General features: G+C 45.0%; 4 protein-coding genes across 4 annotated transcripts; all 4 read right to left on the reverse strand. All coding sequences in view use genetic code 12, as the record gives it.

The window, feature by feature from the left end:
* Window positions 1-295: 295 nt before the first annotated feature.
* Window positions 296-5,962, reverse strand: CXQ85_002038 (uncharacterized protein; the record flags this gene model as incomplete). Its single annotated transcript, XM_025485728.1, has 1 exon — window positions 296-5,962. The coding sequence occupies one exon, from the start codon at window positions 5,960-5,962 to the stop codon at window positions 296-298; it is 5,667 nt and encodes a 1,888-aa protein (XP_025341193.1).
* Window positions 5,963-6,232: 270 nt separating this feature from the next.
* ALK2 (Alk2p) lies at window positions 6,233-7,792 on the reverse strand (the record flags this gene model as incomplete). Its single annotated transcript, XM_025485729.1, has 1 exon — window positions 6,233-7,792. One exon carries the CDS (start codon window positions 7,790-7,792, stop codon window positions 6,233-6,235), a length of 1,560 nt encoding a protein of 519 aa, XP_025341194.1.
* A 1,305-nt stretch (window positions 7,793-9,097) lies between these two features.
* Window positions 9,098-10,759, reverse strand: PCK1 (phosphoenolpyruvate carboxykinase; the record flags this gene model as incomplete). The annotated part of the gene is made up of 1 exon (XM_025485730.1): window positions 9,098-10,759. The coding sequence occupies one exon, from the start codon at window positions 10,757-10,759 to the stop codon at window positions 9,098-9,100; it is 1,662 nt and encodes a 553-aa protein (XP_025341195.1).
* Window positions 10,760-12,107: 1,348 nt separating this feature from the next.
* On the reverse strand, window positions 12,108-14,993 carry NGS1 (Ngs1p; the record flags this gene model as incomplete). Its single annotated transcript, XM_025485731.1, has 1 exon — window positions 12,108-14,993. The coding sequence occupies one exon, from the start codon at window positions 14,991-14,993 to the stop codon at window positions 12,108-12,110; it is 2,886 nt and encodes a 961-aa protein (XP_025341196.1).
* Between the last annotated feature and the right edge of the window lie 1,139 nt (window positions 14,994-16,132).

Here is a 16,132-nt window from a genome sequence, read left to right on the forward strand (position 1 = left end):
CCTTTTTTTTGTGTGAGTGTCTCGGAAGGAAAAACATTCAATCGCTGGACATCCGAATGTATTACACGTATTTGCTCTTTCTTGGGAAGGTGACGAGGCGAGCCAAGAACCACAAAGTCTTCGCTTGCGCCAAGGTTTACGGTCATAAGGGTCCCCCTCTCTGTCTTGTTCTCTCTTCCCATGCCCCACCGCCGGCCTTGTATATCTGCTTCCCGGAACTTTGGTGAAGCCTTTCGGTTCTCTGGCATCGCTTCGTTGCCAAGAGCGTGTGCGCTCGCCAGTCTCCTTTCTCGCTCTACCCGAGACCGTTGTTAAGCTTTCCGTCCTCTATAAGGGCGTTTACGAGCACAAACAACCTCGCCAACTGCCGAAGCCCTTCCAGCGCAAGCCTCTGCTTCTCTTCATATTGCGCCAATGACCCTTGCTCCATAAGCTGGTCTCGTTTCATCACTCCCACTACTAGAACCCTAAAGTGTTGCATGAGTTCTCGAGCTTGCATGATTCCAGGCTGGAACGACGGGCCCATCGCCGAAAGCACAGTGACAACCAATTGGAACGCTGGCACGAGTAACTCATAGTACGAGATCGTCCGCACCTTTTCGCTGCCGCCTGCTGAATCTGCTGAATCTGCGAGTGATGCCGGAACATCCAAACTTAATGTGATCAGTGCAGTAGCACTTTCCTCTTTTGCAGCGGCGTATCCCGAGGATGTGGTGCCCAGTACATTTGGTCCTGTGTCGATCTGGAGTTCCAATCCCAAGTCTGAATCAATGTTTAAGAACTTGAGATGACGTATGATCGGGAAAATTTCATTCTGGAAAAGCTGCGATGCTCCCTCTCGTGACTGCCCGATTCTTATCAAAAGATAAAGCGTTGCTTTGAAAGCCGTAAGCTCGTAAAGTAGCGTATCTATTCTGATTCCTGACTCCGCATTTCCCTCGCAAGCCTCGAAGAGCTCCCCAGTACGTTTGAGCAGTCGGGCGAGAAGTGACAATGAGTTGTTCTCCACTATCGCGTTAAGAATAGAAGTCGACTTCTCCAAACTGGAAAGATTCACAAGCGTTTCCATCAATATTATCGATGTGATTCGAGGGGCTCCTTCTGAATAGATTGAATCGTTGCAGATAACATTGATGAACCTTCTGTCCACCGACCGAAGGGCCGTAAGGATTTGGTGAAGCAAGGCACCTGACTGCGGCGTTCTCTGGGTAAACTTATTGAGCAAAATGTACAAGTCCGAACGTAAGGCTGGCGTCGAGTTGCTGCATAGTACTCCATTCACGCATGTTTTAAAGAGTGGAAGGAGTTTCTGTAAATGCTGTTCCTTGCCGTCTTCTGGTTTGGCCTTGACTATCGAGTCCTCTTCATACATGTCAAACAAGAGCATACACAACAGAATCAACTCTTCCGCAAACATGATATCTCTCTCATAGTAGTCATTATTGATCTTAGGAAGGATGTATTGGAACACCTTCAAGATGAAATCAGCACGATCAGCCACTCCATCACTGCTGAGAACTTGAATGATCTGAACCCACGACTGCAAGCACTGCAAGTGACGTTTCTTGAGCTCCTCCACCACAAAGATCTTCTGGAAAAGCTCATCAACTCTGGTCACTTCAACCATCATATCGATAGAAAAGGCAGCCTTTTCATCTTCAGTGCGGAGTCTTTGGTTGGCATTCTGGCAACGCAATCCGGCAAACTTTCTCAATAGTCTTGTTCCGTTCTCCTTCTTTTCTCTCTCTTGGCTCAACTCATGGACCAACGCTGGAAGATTATACTTATTCTCGAATTCTAGTAACTTGTGAGGCTCGAAATTGGAGAACTGATAGTTGAGCACATCCAAGAAGTTGAGAATCTTTGGTGTTCCGTTGAAGAATTCGGTATCGTTGAGAAGCATTTGGATATAGTGCTCCTTCTTGGTAGCTGACCTGATCTCATGGATTTCAATCGACAAGTATTGGAGAATCAGGTTTCTGTATTTCATGAACTCGAAGAACGCTTCAAGACTGCCTTCATCTTCAATGAAGTTGTTCTTTGCACCATCTTGAACGTTAGCTTGGAATCTTTCATTATTCCAAATAGTCAAGTCATCAATCTTTGGTTGAACCTCAAGCAATTTCGAAGACAAATCGTACTTTCTGATATACAGCAAGGTGATAGACGAAAGCACGGGACTCTTGCTCAACTTAACCAAGATTTGCATCGTCAACGATGCCAACTTGGAAGGTCCTAGACCAATACGTGTGACGTAGCCCTTACTATAGTCAATGTCGAAGATCAAATCGATCGTTGACATGAGCAACTGAATCAAGGTATCAAGTAAGGATATACTGTCCAGGTCTTCCTCCAAAGTAAGGCTACCATTACGAGTCTCGTAGCCAAGCAAAAAGTGAGCAACAGTCACTTCACCGTTTGATGGCAAGTTGGCAAGCAAGAATTCCAAGATATCATACTTTACTTGCAATGAGTCAGTGATAGCTTCCATTTGCTGGACGAATGCATATCTGATCTTGAGAGACTCATCCACATTCTCAAAGATACTCAAGAGACGAGTGTTTCTCAACGAGAGATCCTTAGAGAGAGCACTCTTGGTGCTGAAAACCTTAGACTCTGAAAGCTTGCGCAAGATTGAGATGGCTGGTTGGGAGATAGACCTATCATCGGACCCAATATAAAGCGCAAGGTGGACCACACTAGACAAATTGAACAAAATTAATTCGAAGTAGTCACTGACACCATGAGTTCCAAGTCCAGTAGGATAATACACATTGTCGTGCGTGAGCTTTTGAGTAGTAAGAGCAAGACTCAAACTGGTACCATATCCTAACGGCTTCTTGCTATCAGCCTGAGAAAAGATGTCAGCATTCTTAAGAAGTGGCAAGAGCTTCTCGATATAGATATGCTGTAGTCTTAATGTGTTGTCAACAACGCTTAAAGCCTCGCTAATCAAATGCTGTAAAACAGGGTTGCCGCTAACTAGGTCCAACCCCGTATTCACGATGTTGAACAACACCGCTGAAGGCTTGTCCTCAAACAAGAAGTTTAAGACTGACAAAGAATGATGAACTCTGACAAAAGTCTCGAAGGTGATCGCAGTGGTCTCTCCTGAAAGAAGCCTAGATGATGCAAAAACGTCTTCGGTGGTGGGCGTTTCAAGGAAAATTTGCGGAGCAGTCTCCACAAGGAAGAGCCAATCCACCTCCGTTAATGACGTTTTCACTACTTTGAGGATAATCAGTTGCAAGCTCACCCTCAAATCCTCATCCTCGAGATCTGGGGTATGTACGAAAACTTCGTTTAGAATGAATTCCATGTAAGGCCACACACCAATTTGGTTCTTGAACCTATACCCCGATCCGAGGTTAGAAGGGTATAAAAGCTCCATGGAATTGAAACCATACTTCTCATTTGACACAGGCCCGAGTAGCTGTGCTATAAGCTGTACAAAGTTCGAGACTTCAGATGTCTTCGTAAGTGCCATTTGAAAGCCTTGTTTCATTGGAGAACCCCTGAAATAGCTCTTGAGCTTTTGAAGCTCTGTCTTCGTGCTATTGGAGACTGTGTTCAGCAGGGATCCCCGTGCAGTGTATCTCTGACTATCGGTCGGCTTTGTATTCTCGCCATCATGAAGCGAATGACAAATCCAGCGATCAACGGTATCCCATATTTGTGTTCTAATGCTCATATCACTAGTAGTGGCGAACTCTTTCAAGCAATTCATCACAAGATTAAGAATAATGGTTCTGTTCTCATCGCTGAAGACAACCGGAACAGATGTCTTCTTCTTGTTAAGAGACTCCTTGGCACTGGTAATCAAATTGTCGAACTTGAGGAATGATACTATTATTGGATGGAAACGATTGAAGGCCGATTGTCTGACAGTTCGAGATACTTGATCCTCGTCGCCCGCATTCTTCAAAATTTGAGCAATTAGCATGAAGAATCCTGCAATGAAAACTACCGAGTCCTCAGAAAGCATGATGGGGATTTCGGTATCATCGTCAGTAACGCGCTTATGATGATTGCTGGAGAAAAGGTATTCCAGTTTCTGTTGCTCCATCTTCGACCTTGTTATTAACTCCAGCTCGAGGTTCTCCGTAAGAGCATCTAGGTAGTACGTCAAGGATCCTATGATAGAATCTATCGAGATGTATGAGTAATCATTCTTGCGGAAAGTGTTTGCGTTGACCAAGATGTCCCACACTTTCAAGCTAGCCATAGTTCCACCTGAAGTCAAACTTCCAAGAAGGAAACAGAAAGTAGCAGTTATAAGGGGCAGGGTGTTCTTGGAAATGCCCCAATCAACGAAACCAGCGACGTTCGATTCGTCGGCAGCCCAAAAAGCCTCACAGAGGTCTGATCTATTGCTGTAAGTGTAGACACATGCCATGTAAAACCTTTCCAAATCGGCACGACTTGCAATGTCATTGAGGTCGTGATTAGAATCTGACTCGTCGTATGTGCTCTTTTCTAAAGACTTCGAAGAGAGACTCTCATAAGTATCATTGAAACTAGTGGCATTTCTAGATGAGTCGTCTAGTTCCTTTTTGTTTGATGAAAGAAGGTAATCCTCTTCATTATCACGAAGCAGTGTCAATACAATAGCGGCGTGGTTAACAAAGTTGCTAAAGAAAGAATGAAACGAGGGAGCGATTATGTCGTCAGCAATTGGTCTGGAGATCTTGAAGCTGGAGAAGTCACAAAGTTTTGGAACATTGGATAGTTGGGGATTAGATTTGGCAGCATTAAGAAGTTCGTCATTACCTGCGTAAACGAATTTGGCAGGCAACAACAGCGGGAAGCTTCTCTGTAGGAGAGCTCTGAAATCATAAAGTTCACTTTGCTCCAAGAAACTGGTTGTTTCTGGTACAGCAGTTTCGGCTGCGTAGCACAAGATCTGTTCGGTAGTACCATAACTGATGAGCCACTCGATGTATTGAAGAATGTCTTTCTTAAAATCAAACTTACGAGTCCTTTCATCGGAGCCTTTGCACCATGGAATGAATGCAATGAAGAAGAATATTTTGGTGCAAAGATCGTACGGTCTCAAAGACGACTTGGACAAGTCGATGTTATCATTATCCTTAACCTTGGGGTAGTCAGCTGAAAGTGACGAAACAAACTGTTGATGAATCTTCAGAACTTCGGCATCTGACAAGTCTTCCAAGCCAGTCACGATTCGCAAAAGGGACGGGAGGTAATGCAAAAGTAAAATGTCGGAATCGTTTGTGATGTTTTCATTAATGTGCTTGACGAGCGTGTTGTAAGTATCAAAATTCAGAACAGTCTCGGGGAATGTGTCAATGAGGAAGTACAAGATCTGACTCAAAAGATCATGGATCTGGAAAAGTTGTTGTTTGACAAAATACACCTTCTTAACGAAAGCCAAATTGTTAATATCAGCAGTAGCTTTCTGTCTATCTATCTGGTCATTCTGAATCTGGATCAAACTGTAAATTTTCTTGAAACTTTTAAGACACTGTTGAAAGAGTTCCTTAGCTGGATCTTGTGTTGGGTATATCAACCGGATTCTCTTCTTGGTAACCATATAGCCCACGATGTTAAGGATGTAGTCATATCTGCGGAAAAAAGCCAAGATACCAGCATCTTCAAGGCTAGAGCCTTTAGAAAAGCTTGCCTCGGAGGCCAGCAGTAGTAATTCAGCAGTTGCCAACTCGTCCAAATCAAGTTCACTGGCGAGGAGATATGCACTTTCTATGAAAGGTTTGTTGAGTTTGTATTTCAGTCCATCAGCAAACGTGATATTTTCCTTTTCACCTTTGGCCAAGTCTTGTCTTGCCTTGTCAGATCGAGAAGGAACGTCAAGTAAGTGTCTTAAGTCGGTTCCCATCAAAGCATCGATCTCTTCCGGGACAGCGTCCAGGAACTTAATGGCATTGTAACAATCCGAGAAGATGCCAACATCCCAAAGGAAAGATGCTGATGAAGAAGCCATTTTTAGTGTTAACAGTGGGTGGCTGGTGGGAAATTGGGGGCAATCTTTACTCGATATGTTTGTAGATGAACAGTTTAAATTTTTGTTAGCTACTACCAAACAGAGCGCGTGCAGGACAGGTTGAGTTGCAAGCCAAACAGACCAACTTGTAGCCACTACAACCTCTATATTTCCAGTATATTCTTTTCAATTCTGTACATTTATTGTTTTATTCTACAATCCTTCACATATTCGTACATGATCATAATAAATATTTGCCAAAAGTGGAGCCTAAGCTAAGCTGATGTGGGCACCTTCGTGCAAGGACATGGTCAAGTGGGAAGCCTTCTTTGGAATGTCGCAGTCGTCAAATGATCTGATGTTCTTGAACATTTGCAAGAGTCTAACTGTGACATAAGATGCTTCGGTCAATGCAAATTGTTGGCCCAAGCAAATTCTTGGTCCACCGTTGAAAGGAAGGAATCCCCATCCAACCTTCTTCATGTTCACTTCACCCCATCTCTCTGGTCTCCAGCTCAAGGCATCCTTACCGTAGACAGACTCCAATCTGTGGGTAGCGAAAATGGTATAAGTGACTGTCTGGCCCTTTCTGACAAAGACGGGCTGGTTTCCATCTGGGCCACCACCTCTTGGGAGAGAAGTATCCTTGGTAGCAACACGGAAGTTCTGAGGCACAGAAGGGTATAATCTGAGAGTTTCGTTGATGACCCATTTCAAGTATTCAAGCTTCTTCAAGGACTCGAATGTGATACCAGACAAGTCAACGTCATCGCCCTCACCAAAGTTCTGAACAATTTCTTCACGCAATCTAGCAAAGACTTGAGGGTTTCTGGCGAGCTCAAAGAACATGAAAGATAACAAACCGGCGGTGGTATCACGAGCAGCCAACAAAATGTTCAAACACTGGTCTCTCAAAACCTTAGGGTCTCTAGTTTGTTTGGCCAATTCATACAAGAAAACGTAACCCGAGTTGGAGAACTTTTCAACCTCCTCTGGGCTAGAGTTCAAAGCCTTGTGAACGTAGTAGTCAGCGAATTCATGAACAATCTTGTTGTTTCTCCAGAAGCGAGGGTTGTTAACAATCCAATAAAGTTTTTGGAAACCAGCTCTCATAAACAAGTACGATTGGGAAATGTTAAAAGCCTTAGCAAACTCACGCTTAACAGCAGGGCCACTGTCGGCCACACCAGGCTCATCCTCACGCAAGGACTCACAAGACTCACCAAACAAAAACTCAGTACCGGAATCAATGGTCAACTTAAAGAACAAAGGCTGAATGTCAAATTCCTGGCCGTTGGCTTCACGAATAAGCTTAGCAAGAGACTGGACATGAGGTTCCAAGGCTCTCACATGGCCCACTTGTTCTCTAGCAAACTGAGGACGCAACATGGCTCTGGAGTGTTTCCATCCCAAACCGTCCAAAGTAAAGATACCGTCACCGAGCAAAATCTGAAACTGTCTGTGACGAAGACCCAAGATGAAATCGTTAAACTGCGTACCCAAAAGAGCCTTGATGTTCTCTGGGTCTCTAGTGGACACCACGGGTGTACCAGCCATGGTGAAGTGGACAGTATCGTGGCCCGTCTCGAGGAAACGCCCGTACAAGTAGTCAGGCATTTCACCATTACGCTGTTTCTCCACGATAAGCTTCATGAGCTTAAAGCCATACCAACCATCGGAAACAGCCGGAGCCAAAGAGGCACCAGAACGCTTGTAAGCAATATAGTAAGTAATCACATTGAATAACCTGTAAGCTACAAGCGCAAGAACGGCAACCGCCCACCAGGGGAGTTCAGGAGCTTTATTGGTTAGATCAGCGATAACCAGCATTTCGAAAAAAAAGAATTTGTATGGGGTTAAAACAATCAGAAAAAGTCAAGCGCAGCGAACGCTGTGAGCTTTATATGTGTGTGGAGATTAGCGATGTGCGAAAGGGGCCATTATTGGAGGTAAGAAGCCTGCAGCGCAGCGAGGGGAAAAGCAAGAAGAGACTGGCGAAAGTTTCAGAGAGCACAAAGGGTAAACCAGAAAGAAGGTTAGACAAAACGGGAAGAGCGGGAAGAGAGATGTGAAGTTTAACTCTTTAACCTTTCCTTTGGGAGCTGTTTGTGTTACTTTCAATTCATTTTGTTGTACTTTTTAGGAGGGTTCCCCAGGTTATGTGTGGTTGCGGGCGCTGGGGGAGTCGAGGGAGAGCAACGGCGCTTCGAGTGTTCGGAGTTTCCAAGGCCCCCGCAAAATAGGCTATTTCTATTTTGCGAGGCAAACGGTCCTACGTTCCCTCAGCCAAGTGTGAAAAGAACCAGAATAGTATGATTAAATCCTAACTCCAGTTGGTATTCTACCGCATGTGAATGGCTGCGAAAAAAAAAAAAAAATAGCACCACAAAAAAAGATGGGAGTGGCTCTCGGTGTGCACGCCTTACGAGAACTTTTTTTGACAGATGCTCTTAGAAGGAGGGGTGGGACCCTTTGAATGGTTGTTTTATTTAAGAGGCTTTGGAAATAGACTGTTAAATCCGTTACCTAGAATGTAATCTCCGGTGGTTTACCGTCAAACATTTCGTCTGGTTGTGCGGAGTTTAGCGTTGCTAGGAAAGCGGTTCCAACCCCCTCCATTGTTAGAGGTTTCTTTGTGGCCATGAGATTTTGGTTCACCAGTCACGGATCCGTCTCTACACAATGCCTTGCAACCAACGCACTATGACACTTTCAGGGACGAGAAAAAAATAAAAGGATAAGAAAATAACACAGAAGGCGTAGTAGTTAACGTAAGCTTCTCCAATGCAGTTGAGCGAAAGATCCATTTGTTCTCTGGACATTGTACAGCTTGCGCTTTTGCTGTGAATGGCTGCGAAAAACCGTTATTTGGCACGGAACCGATGCGTCTGCGCCAAACAGGTTTCCAACGGTCTTGGATTGTGAAGTTGGTGCTTCCGTGGGCTAGGGACTGATCAAAGCGTTAACATTCAAATTATTTGTGCCTATGTATGTGTGTGTGTGTGTGTTTAAGTTTTTGTGGTGTATCACATGGCCCGCAGTTAGTGGTGGGTGCCCCCACACCCATGTGAAGTATTATCTACATGATGTTTTTGTTACCTTAAAATGTTGTGTAATGCACTATATGCGAAAGCTTTAGACAGTTGGGCCAGCAGCCTGCACCTCAGAGGTGGCCTGGTCAGCGTACTTCTTGAAGTTGTCAACGAACTTACCAGCCAAGGAGTTGATCTCCTTCTTGAAGGAAGCCTCACCCTCGGACCAAGCGTTGATAGGATTAAGAAGCTCAGCTGGAACACCTGGACAGCTCTTTGGAACGTTCAAGTTGAACACTGGGAACTCCTCGTACTCAACCTGGCTCAAAGCACCGTTGTGGATGGAGTCCAAAATGGCTCTAGTGTACTTCAATGGACATCTCTTACCACCTCTAGCGGCAGAAGCACCAGCCCAACCGGTATTAAGCAACCAAGCGTTGGCATTGTGCTGAGAAATCTTGTCAGACAATTGCTGAGCGTACTTCATTGGGTGCAACACCAAGAATGGTTGACCGAAACAAGCAGAGAAGGTAGCCTGTGGCTCAGTGACACCCTCCTCAGTACCAGCCATCTTGGAGGTGTAACCAGAAATAAAGTGGTACATCACCTGGGAGTTGGTCAACTTAGACACTGGTGGCAAAACACCAGAGGCGTCACAGGTCAACAAGATGATGTTGGTTGGGTGTGTGTCAGCCAAACATGGAATCTTGGCCGATGGGATAAAGTCAATTGGGTATGCACATCTAGTGTTTTCCGTGATGGAAGAGTCGTTGTAGTCAACAATCTTGGTCTCTGGGTTGTAGACAACATTCTCCAAGATGGAACCAAACTTGATAGAGTTGAAAATCTCTGGCTCCTTCTCCTGGGACAAGTCCAAACACTTGGCGTAACAACCACCTTCAATGTTGAACACACCGTTGTCAGACCAACAGTGCTCATCGTCACCAATCAACTTTCTGTTTGGATCAGCAGACAAGGTGGTCTTACCGGTACCGGACAAACCAAAGAACAAGGTGACATCACCCTTTTCGTTACCCTGGTTAGCAGAAGAGTGCAAAGTCAAAACCTTGTGCTTGATAGGCATCAAGTAGAACATGACAGTGAAGATACCCTTCTTCATCTCACCAGCGTACTCAGTACCCAAGATAACCATCTCCATATCCTTGAAGTTGATCTCAACAGAGGTAGAAGAGGTCATACCCTTGGTGTAAGTGTTAGCTGGGAACTGACCAGCATTGTAGATGGTGAAGTCTGGCTCACCAAAGTTCTCGAGCTCCTCGTCAGTTGGTCTGATCAACATGTTGGTCATGAACAAAGCGTGGTAAGCTCTGGCACAGATAATTCTAACCTTGATTCTGTAACGAGGGTCCCAACCAGCGTAAGCGTCAACAACGAACAACTTCTCTCTGGTTCTCAAGTAGTCCAAAGCTCTGGATCTGGAAATCTTCCAGGTCAACTCGTCAACCTGCTTGTTGACAGGACCCCACCAAATGTTCTGGGAAGAGGTCTCCTCGTCGACAATTCTCTTATCCTTTGGAGATCTACCAGTCTTCTTACCAGAGTAAGCCATCAAGGCACCGGTGGAAGAAATGGTAGTACCCTTCTCCAAAAGACCATCCTCGTACAAAGTTGGTGGAGGAGCGTTGTGTCTAATGGTGACATCGTCTTTAAGAGACAACTGCTGGACCAATGGGTCCTCAGTAGTCTGGATCGTTGGGTGATCAGTAAAGTTCAAAGAAGATTCAACAGCGGTAGGTGGAACCATGATTGATAGAGTTGATTAAAGTCAAAGAGAGAAAAAAAAAAAACCTGAAAATGTGGGGGAAATGTCACTCTTTATATATTCCTAGAATCCAGCAGGGACCCCAACTGCTGGCGTTGCACAATTTTGCAGCTTGTCACAAAAGGTAAAGAAACGCCCTGCCCTACAAGGGCCCCGGGACTGCGGATCCACATGCTGGGGTAAGCCGTACTGCAGGCAGACGCCCTACGGCCGGGACAAGGGAAATAATGTATGGGGCACAGGCATGCGCGCTATGGAAAGTATGGGGTAACTTGCGAGGACCAGCGTTTTTGGCGGTAGGAAAAATCCGGGTGGCGCGACTTTCTCTTCGGTTGGTCACGGAACAGACAGGAGCCTAGATGGGTTGCCCGGGAGAATGGAGAAATCCTGTATGTAGTGGGTGCTTCTCTTCTGTGGGTTCCGCCTTGCTCCGGGGTCCTATTTCTTTTACCTGGCCAGCCTTTGGTTTGTTCCCAGTCAGAAGTATAGTAAGGGTGGATTGTATTTACCTGATTGGTTGTAGTGGGCCCGGGAAAAGTTAGGTTACCTTCCAGTGGGGTGTTTGTATCTCTTTTGTTGCCATGTCTCGGAACATACCGTTTGTGCCTACTTTGGGGTAGCAAGATGTGCTCACCCATGTATGCCCGGGCGCTTAATTTAACCCAGGGCGAAGGTCTCACAGGCTCAACACACCCAAACAAGCTACATTCACCAGCGCCGCTAGTGTGTTGGGAGCAAAGGGCTAGGGGACTACTCCTCCCTTTGGCCAGTTTTGGGCTTTTCTCGTTAATGTATTCAAACGTCACTTGTGCGCAAGCATACCCCGTTCATTATGAAAGAAAAAACATCAGCCCAGAGATCAATTGGCAACTGATTGTTCACATATGTGCTTTGTGCCTTCTATGTACACGCGACATTATTCCTTAACAGCCAACACTGGCTAACCGTTGCTCAGAGTCAGTAAAGCTTGCCATTTAGGACCCCTCTAGGTCCATCCATAATCTTCCGGCTCGGATCTTTTGGAGGAATGGTAGTCAGGCCACTTTTGTTTCTTTCTTTTCTTTCGTCCCTTTTTTCTTTCTTTTTTTTTTTAATATTTCCTGGAGTTGAAAAATTGTGCCTCGCGTCTCTCCTCGGGTGCTTTTTCCATGGGACCCTCTAGGTACTTCCACTGATCCGAGCGCACCGGCTGCCAACGGCTATACCTCTTTTCAGCATATTTCTTCCTGACACAAGATATTTGGCGTCGGCTTAACAATCTGCCCCTCAGCAATCGTGTTTATCCGGGACCGTTGGCGAGGGGCTATGGCGGGGCTCCTTGGATCAGGATTTAGTTCGTTTCCTTAAGATTGATAAGCTCTTCCCTCTGTCTATCATAATACAGGTGGTACTGTCTCCATGGTTCGAATCCAATTGCTTTGATCCCGTTGAATGATTTCCCGTCCATCACTTCAACCATCATACATGAGTTCATGCTGTTAGCAGAGTTGATATCGCAGTAATTGGACTTGAGATACGTCACCGCCGAACATATGAGACCAAACTTGAAAATCTCAGTAAGGTTGGAGTAGCTCGGATCAATTACCGGTCCAACAATTCCTCCCACCAATGCCTCTTTCCTGTAAGTTCCTGTTCCGAGACACGCCTCTTCCACGAACGGATAGTATTTGGCAAGATTACTCTTGTTCGTGAAAAGTATAATACCACCAATGACATTCTGATTGCTGGGTTCAAGAGCTATGATGATCTTTGCCTCAAACGCCGAATTATTGTCATTGCAATGCATTGCTTCACGGTAGAGTTCTCGTAGCCATCTGTTATGCGTCTTCACATCTGTAACGGTTGGATTCAGATCCGGAGTATTGGTAGTAGATGTAGACACCGGCAGGGCCTTCTCTTGAGCGTCATATTCTGTAGCCCGCAGAACCAAAGCCTCAAGCTTATCCATCTGCAGACAAATATCGAACCGAACACCAACAATCATCAACTCACGGAAGATCTTCTGTGGTACAGACCATGATGAGAGTTCATTGAGGACCATAATATGGTTGGGCCACAGTTTCGTTTGTTCGGTAACATCCCAGCCAACATTATGGAGGAATGACAGATTCCTGTCTTCGAATCCTTCTTCAAAGAACACTGGCATTGGAAACAGGCAACCTAAAGTCACCGTTGTACAATGCTGTTCTTTAAGTAAGTAGCGCATTGCCCTGAGATGCAAGTTCTTTCCAATCAGTTGTAAACGCTTACTCTTGTCAACCAACAAGTAAACTATACTTCCTGTCTTATCCTCATCTGGGAAATCTTTTGAGCCAATGTCTTGCACCCACGTTATCACAACTCCATAAAGGATATTAAGACTCGAGTTTCTTATAACAAAATGACGCTGGGTTGCAGAAGTTGAATGTAGGAATGACACAAGTAGTCTGAAAGTCGACTCGCTGAAGTTTGGCTGGTTTCCTTTGAATAGTTTTAGGAGGCCACGCCAATCTCTGTGACAGTCAAAGTCATCGACAAGCCATTTTCGTTTAGGTGGTACAGATCTGCGAGGCTTTTCAGGCAGCTTTCCAGGACTCAGAGCAATTCTTCTCTTTCTGCTTCTGTCGGCCACAAACTTCTTCTCTCCAGGTACACATCCTTGAGCCGGATAGGTGCCCATCAAGACACCAACGAGTTCTTTGAGAACATTTTCTGTGTAATCGTAACAGCATAAATAAGCAGATCCAATACTTTTGTTGTAGTAGAAATCATATGGCGACAGTGTGGCCACAATGACCAATGGTTTTGACAAATGTGCTTGACCGGACTGTTGGGAAAGTGACAGAGGTGAAGCACCGCATAGTATGGAAACATACTTGACTATACCAATTTGGTACATGTTTCTTGAAGCTTCAGAAGTGAAAACAATCACTGCCTGGGAATGTTCAATTAAGGATTCATGAAGAGCTGTGAGTCCGTTTGCAGTATACGTTGTATGGAGCACATTGAAGTTTTCGGAATCTGAAAATTCAGAAAGGTGTTCGCCGAATTTCAGAAACACGGATTCTCCAGGATATAGGTTTTTCTTCGAAGGGTCTTCCAGTTGCGGGTAAATCGGGTTCAACAAGGGAGTAAGAATCAAGATATTATTCTGTTCCTTGGGCTTAAGGAATTGCGTCAATGGAATGACACTCTCATAGTCTCTAACAAGGGTAATAGAACGTCTGTATGCATATTCAGATAATGCTTTGTGTTGCTTCCACGTTTCCGGGTGAGCTAGCCTAAAAAGGGTAGGATCTAGCGGGTTATCATCGGGGAAGATCTGATCCCACGTCGGTAGCATTTTCTGAAGCTTTTCGATTCGAGCTAACGACGGCGTATACATGTGTTCCTCCAAAGTGCCGTTATTGACGGCAATCGAAAGCGACTCAATCGCCTCGATCTGGAGTTCGAAATCGTGACAGACCATTACTAGGTCGCACCCAGCACAGACAGCCAACATAACGCCTTGGCCTAAACCAATAGAATGATATAAGGCATCCATCTCTAAGCATTCACTGATAACGAAGCCATCAAACCCGATCTCTTGTCGAAGAAACTGATTTATGAGCACCGGCAGAAGACAAGCATGCGTTTCATCTGGAGAGATGGTAGGAACTCCACAGCCAGCAGCAGAGATACCATCCACTAAACCTTCATTGATGAGCTCAACGAAAGGCACAGAGTTGAAGCGTCTGATTTGTTCTAATGAATCAGCCATCATAGGAACCTCAAGCAACGAGTCAACCGATGCGTTACCTATACCTGGAAAATGCTTACCCACTGTAATAAGACCACCATCTTTGAGGCCCTTGGCCACAGCCTTGCCGTACTTGGTCACTTCATCTATAGTAGTTCCAAAGGACCGAACCAGGACAAGCTGATGCGAGAGTTTCGTGATCACATCAAGCACTGGACCCAAGATGATAGAAAAGCCAATATACCGAAGCTCCTCTGCTAACGCCTTGGATACTTCGTACGCTAGCTGGGGATCACCCGAAGCCGCTAAAGCCATGGCACCAGGGTACTGAACCAAGTTTTGTGAGTCAAACAACGAGTTCAACATACCGCCCTCCATATCCACTGCAAAGAGCAAGGGGTATTTGTAACCAGCATGTTTATAAGCGATGTATTGCAAGTCCCGGGTTAATTTCGACATCTGCTCCACCAGATGGGCATTCTTTCGCAGAAGTATCATGGCTGACACTTTGTATTTGACAATAAGTTGGTACGCCTGCGGCGTCACTGTTGTTCCTTGGAACCCTCCACAGACGAGTTGCCCTAGGGAATCTGGTGCTATCATTTATTTGTGCAGCTTATGTGTGTGTGGTTGGCGTGTGGATGATGGAATTCCTTCTTCTGCTGAAGCACCTATGTTTTAAGTGGAATATGCCTGCACGAGAGGAGACCCCAGTGTAGAAGTGGTCCAATCTCGGACCTGATGGTTTCCATAATATACAAAGAGTAAAGCGATGTCAGGTGGTCGGGGTTGGTGGGGAAAACGGCCGGGAAACTTGGTTACATTTCCATCGGCCGTTTTGTGGATATCTCGAGAGGCTTGTCTTACGTCTCTGCAACATAGGTAATGGTACAGATATCGATGGGCTGGTGATCTTGTGGTGGATTTTGGGGAGACTTTATTCTCTGAATGCTACTCAGATTATGAAAAGCTCTGATATAGAAGAAAATTGGAAGAGAAGTGGTGGTTTCTACCTTATGTTGAGGATATGTGATGTTTGCAGCCACTGATGTCTCGTTTCGCAGCCAAAGTCGTATGGCCACTTATGGAACGATGGCCGAGGCAGATCAAAAGGCATATAAGAACAAGTGGTAAATAAATGACTTTGTGTCCTTTTAAAGTCTTTTCATTCGAAGAGGAAAAGATCGGATTGTTTATCCACTGATGGATGTAAGGCTTGGCGGGCCTCGTTGGCGTAGTCACCTTATACTTAGTCAAGCCTATCCAGTAAGAAAGAACGTCTTTCTAATAGTTATGCCTTTATAGTGTCGATGAATCAAAATCAGTCAATGTTCAATCTCTGTTTCTTTAAAGTTTTAATACTCATTCTACATTGTCTCTGCCATTCTGCTCCTGAACCTCTACATCTACCACGTAGGTTCACTGCCCTCTTACTTCTATACTTTAACCTTTTTAATTTTCCTTATTTGTTTTGTACTTTGGTTTTACTATCTATCGATTAAAAATTGCTTTCTCATTCATTCAACCATTGTCGGAGAACAACCTTTTAACTTGTGTCCATACGATTAAGCACATTCGCAGTTTCTGTAGAAAGCGAGCCAAGTAACAGCATATTTTGCAATCCTAGAGCAATATCC

This window comes from Candidozyma haemuli (genome assembly GCF_002926055.2).
Source record: "Candidozyma haemuli strain B11899 chromosome Unknown C_2014730914, whole genome shotgun sequence".
NCBI lineage: Eukaryota > Fungi > Ascomycota > Pichiomycetes > Serinales > Metschnikowiaceae > Candidozyma > Candidozyma haemuli.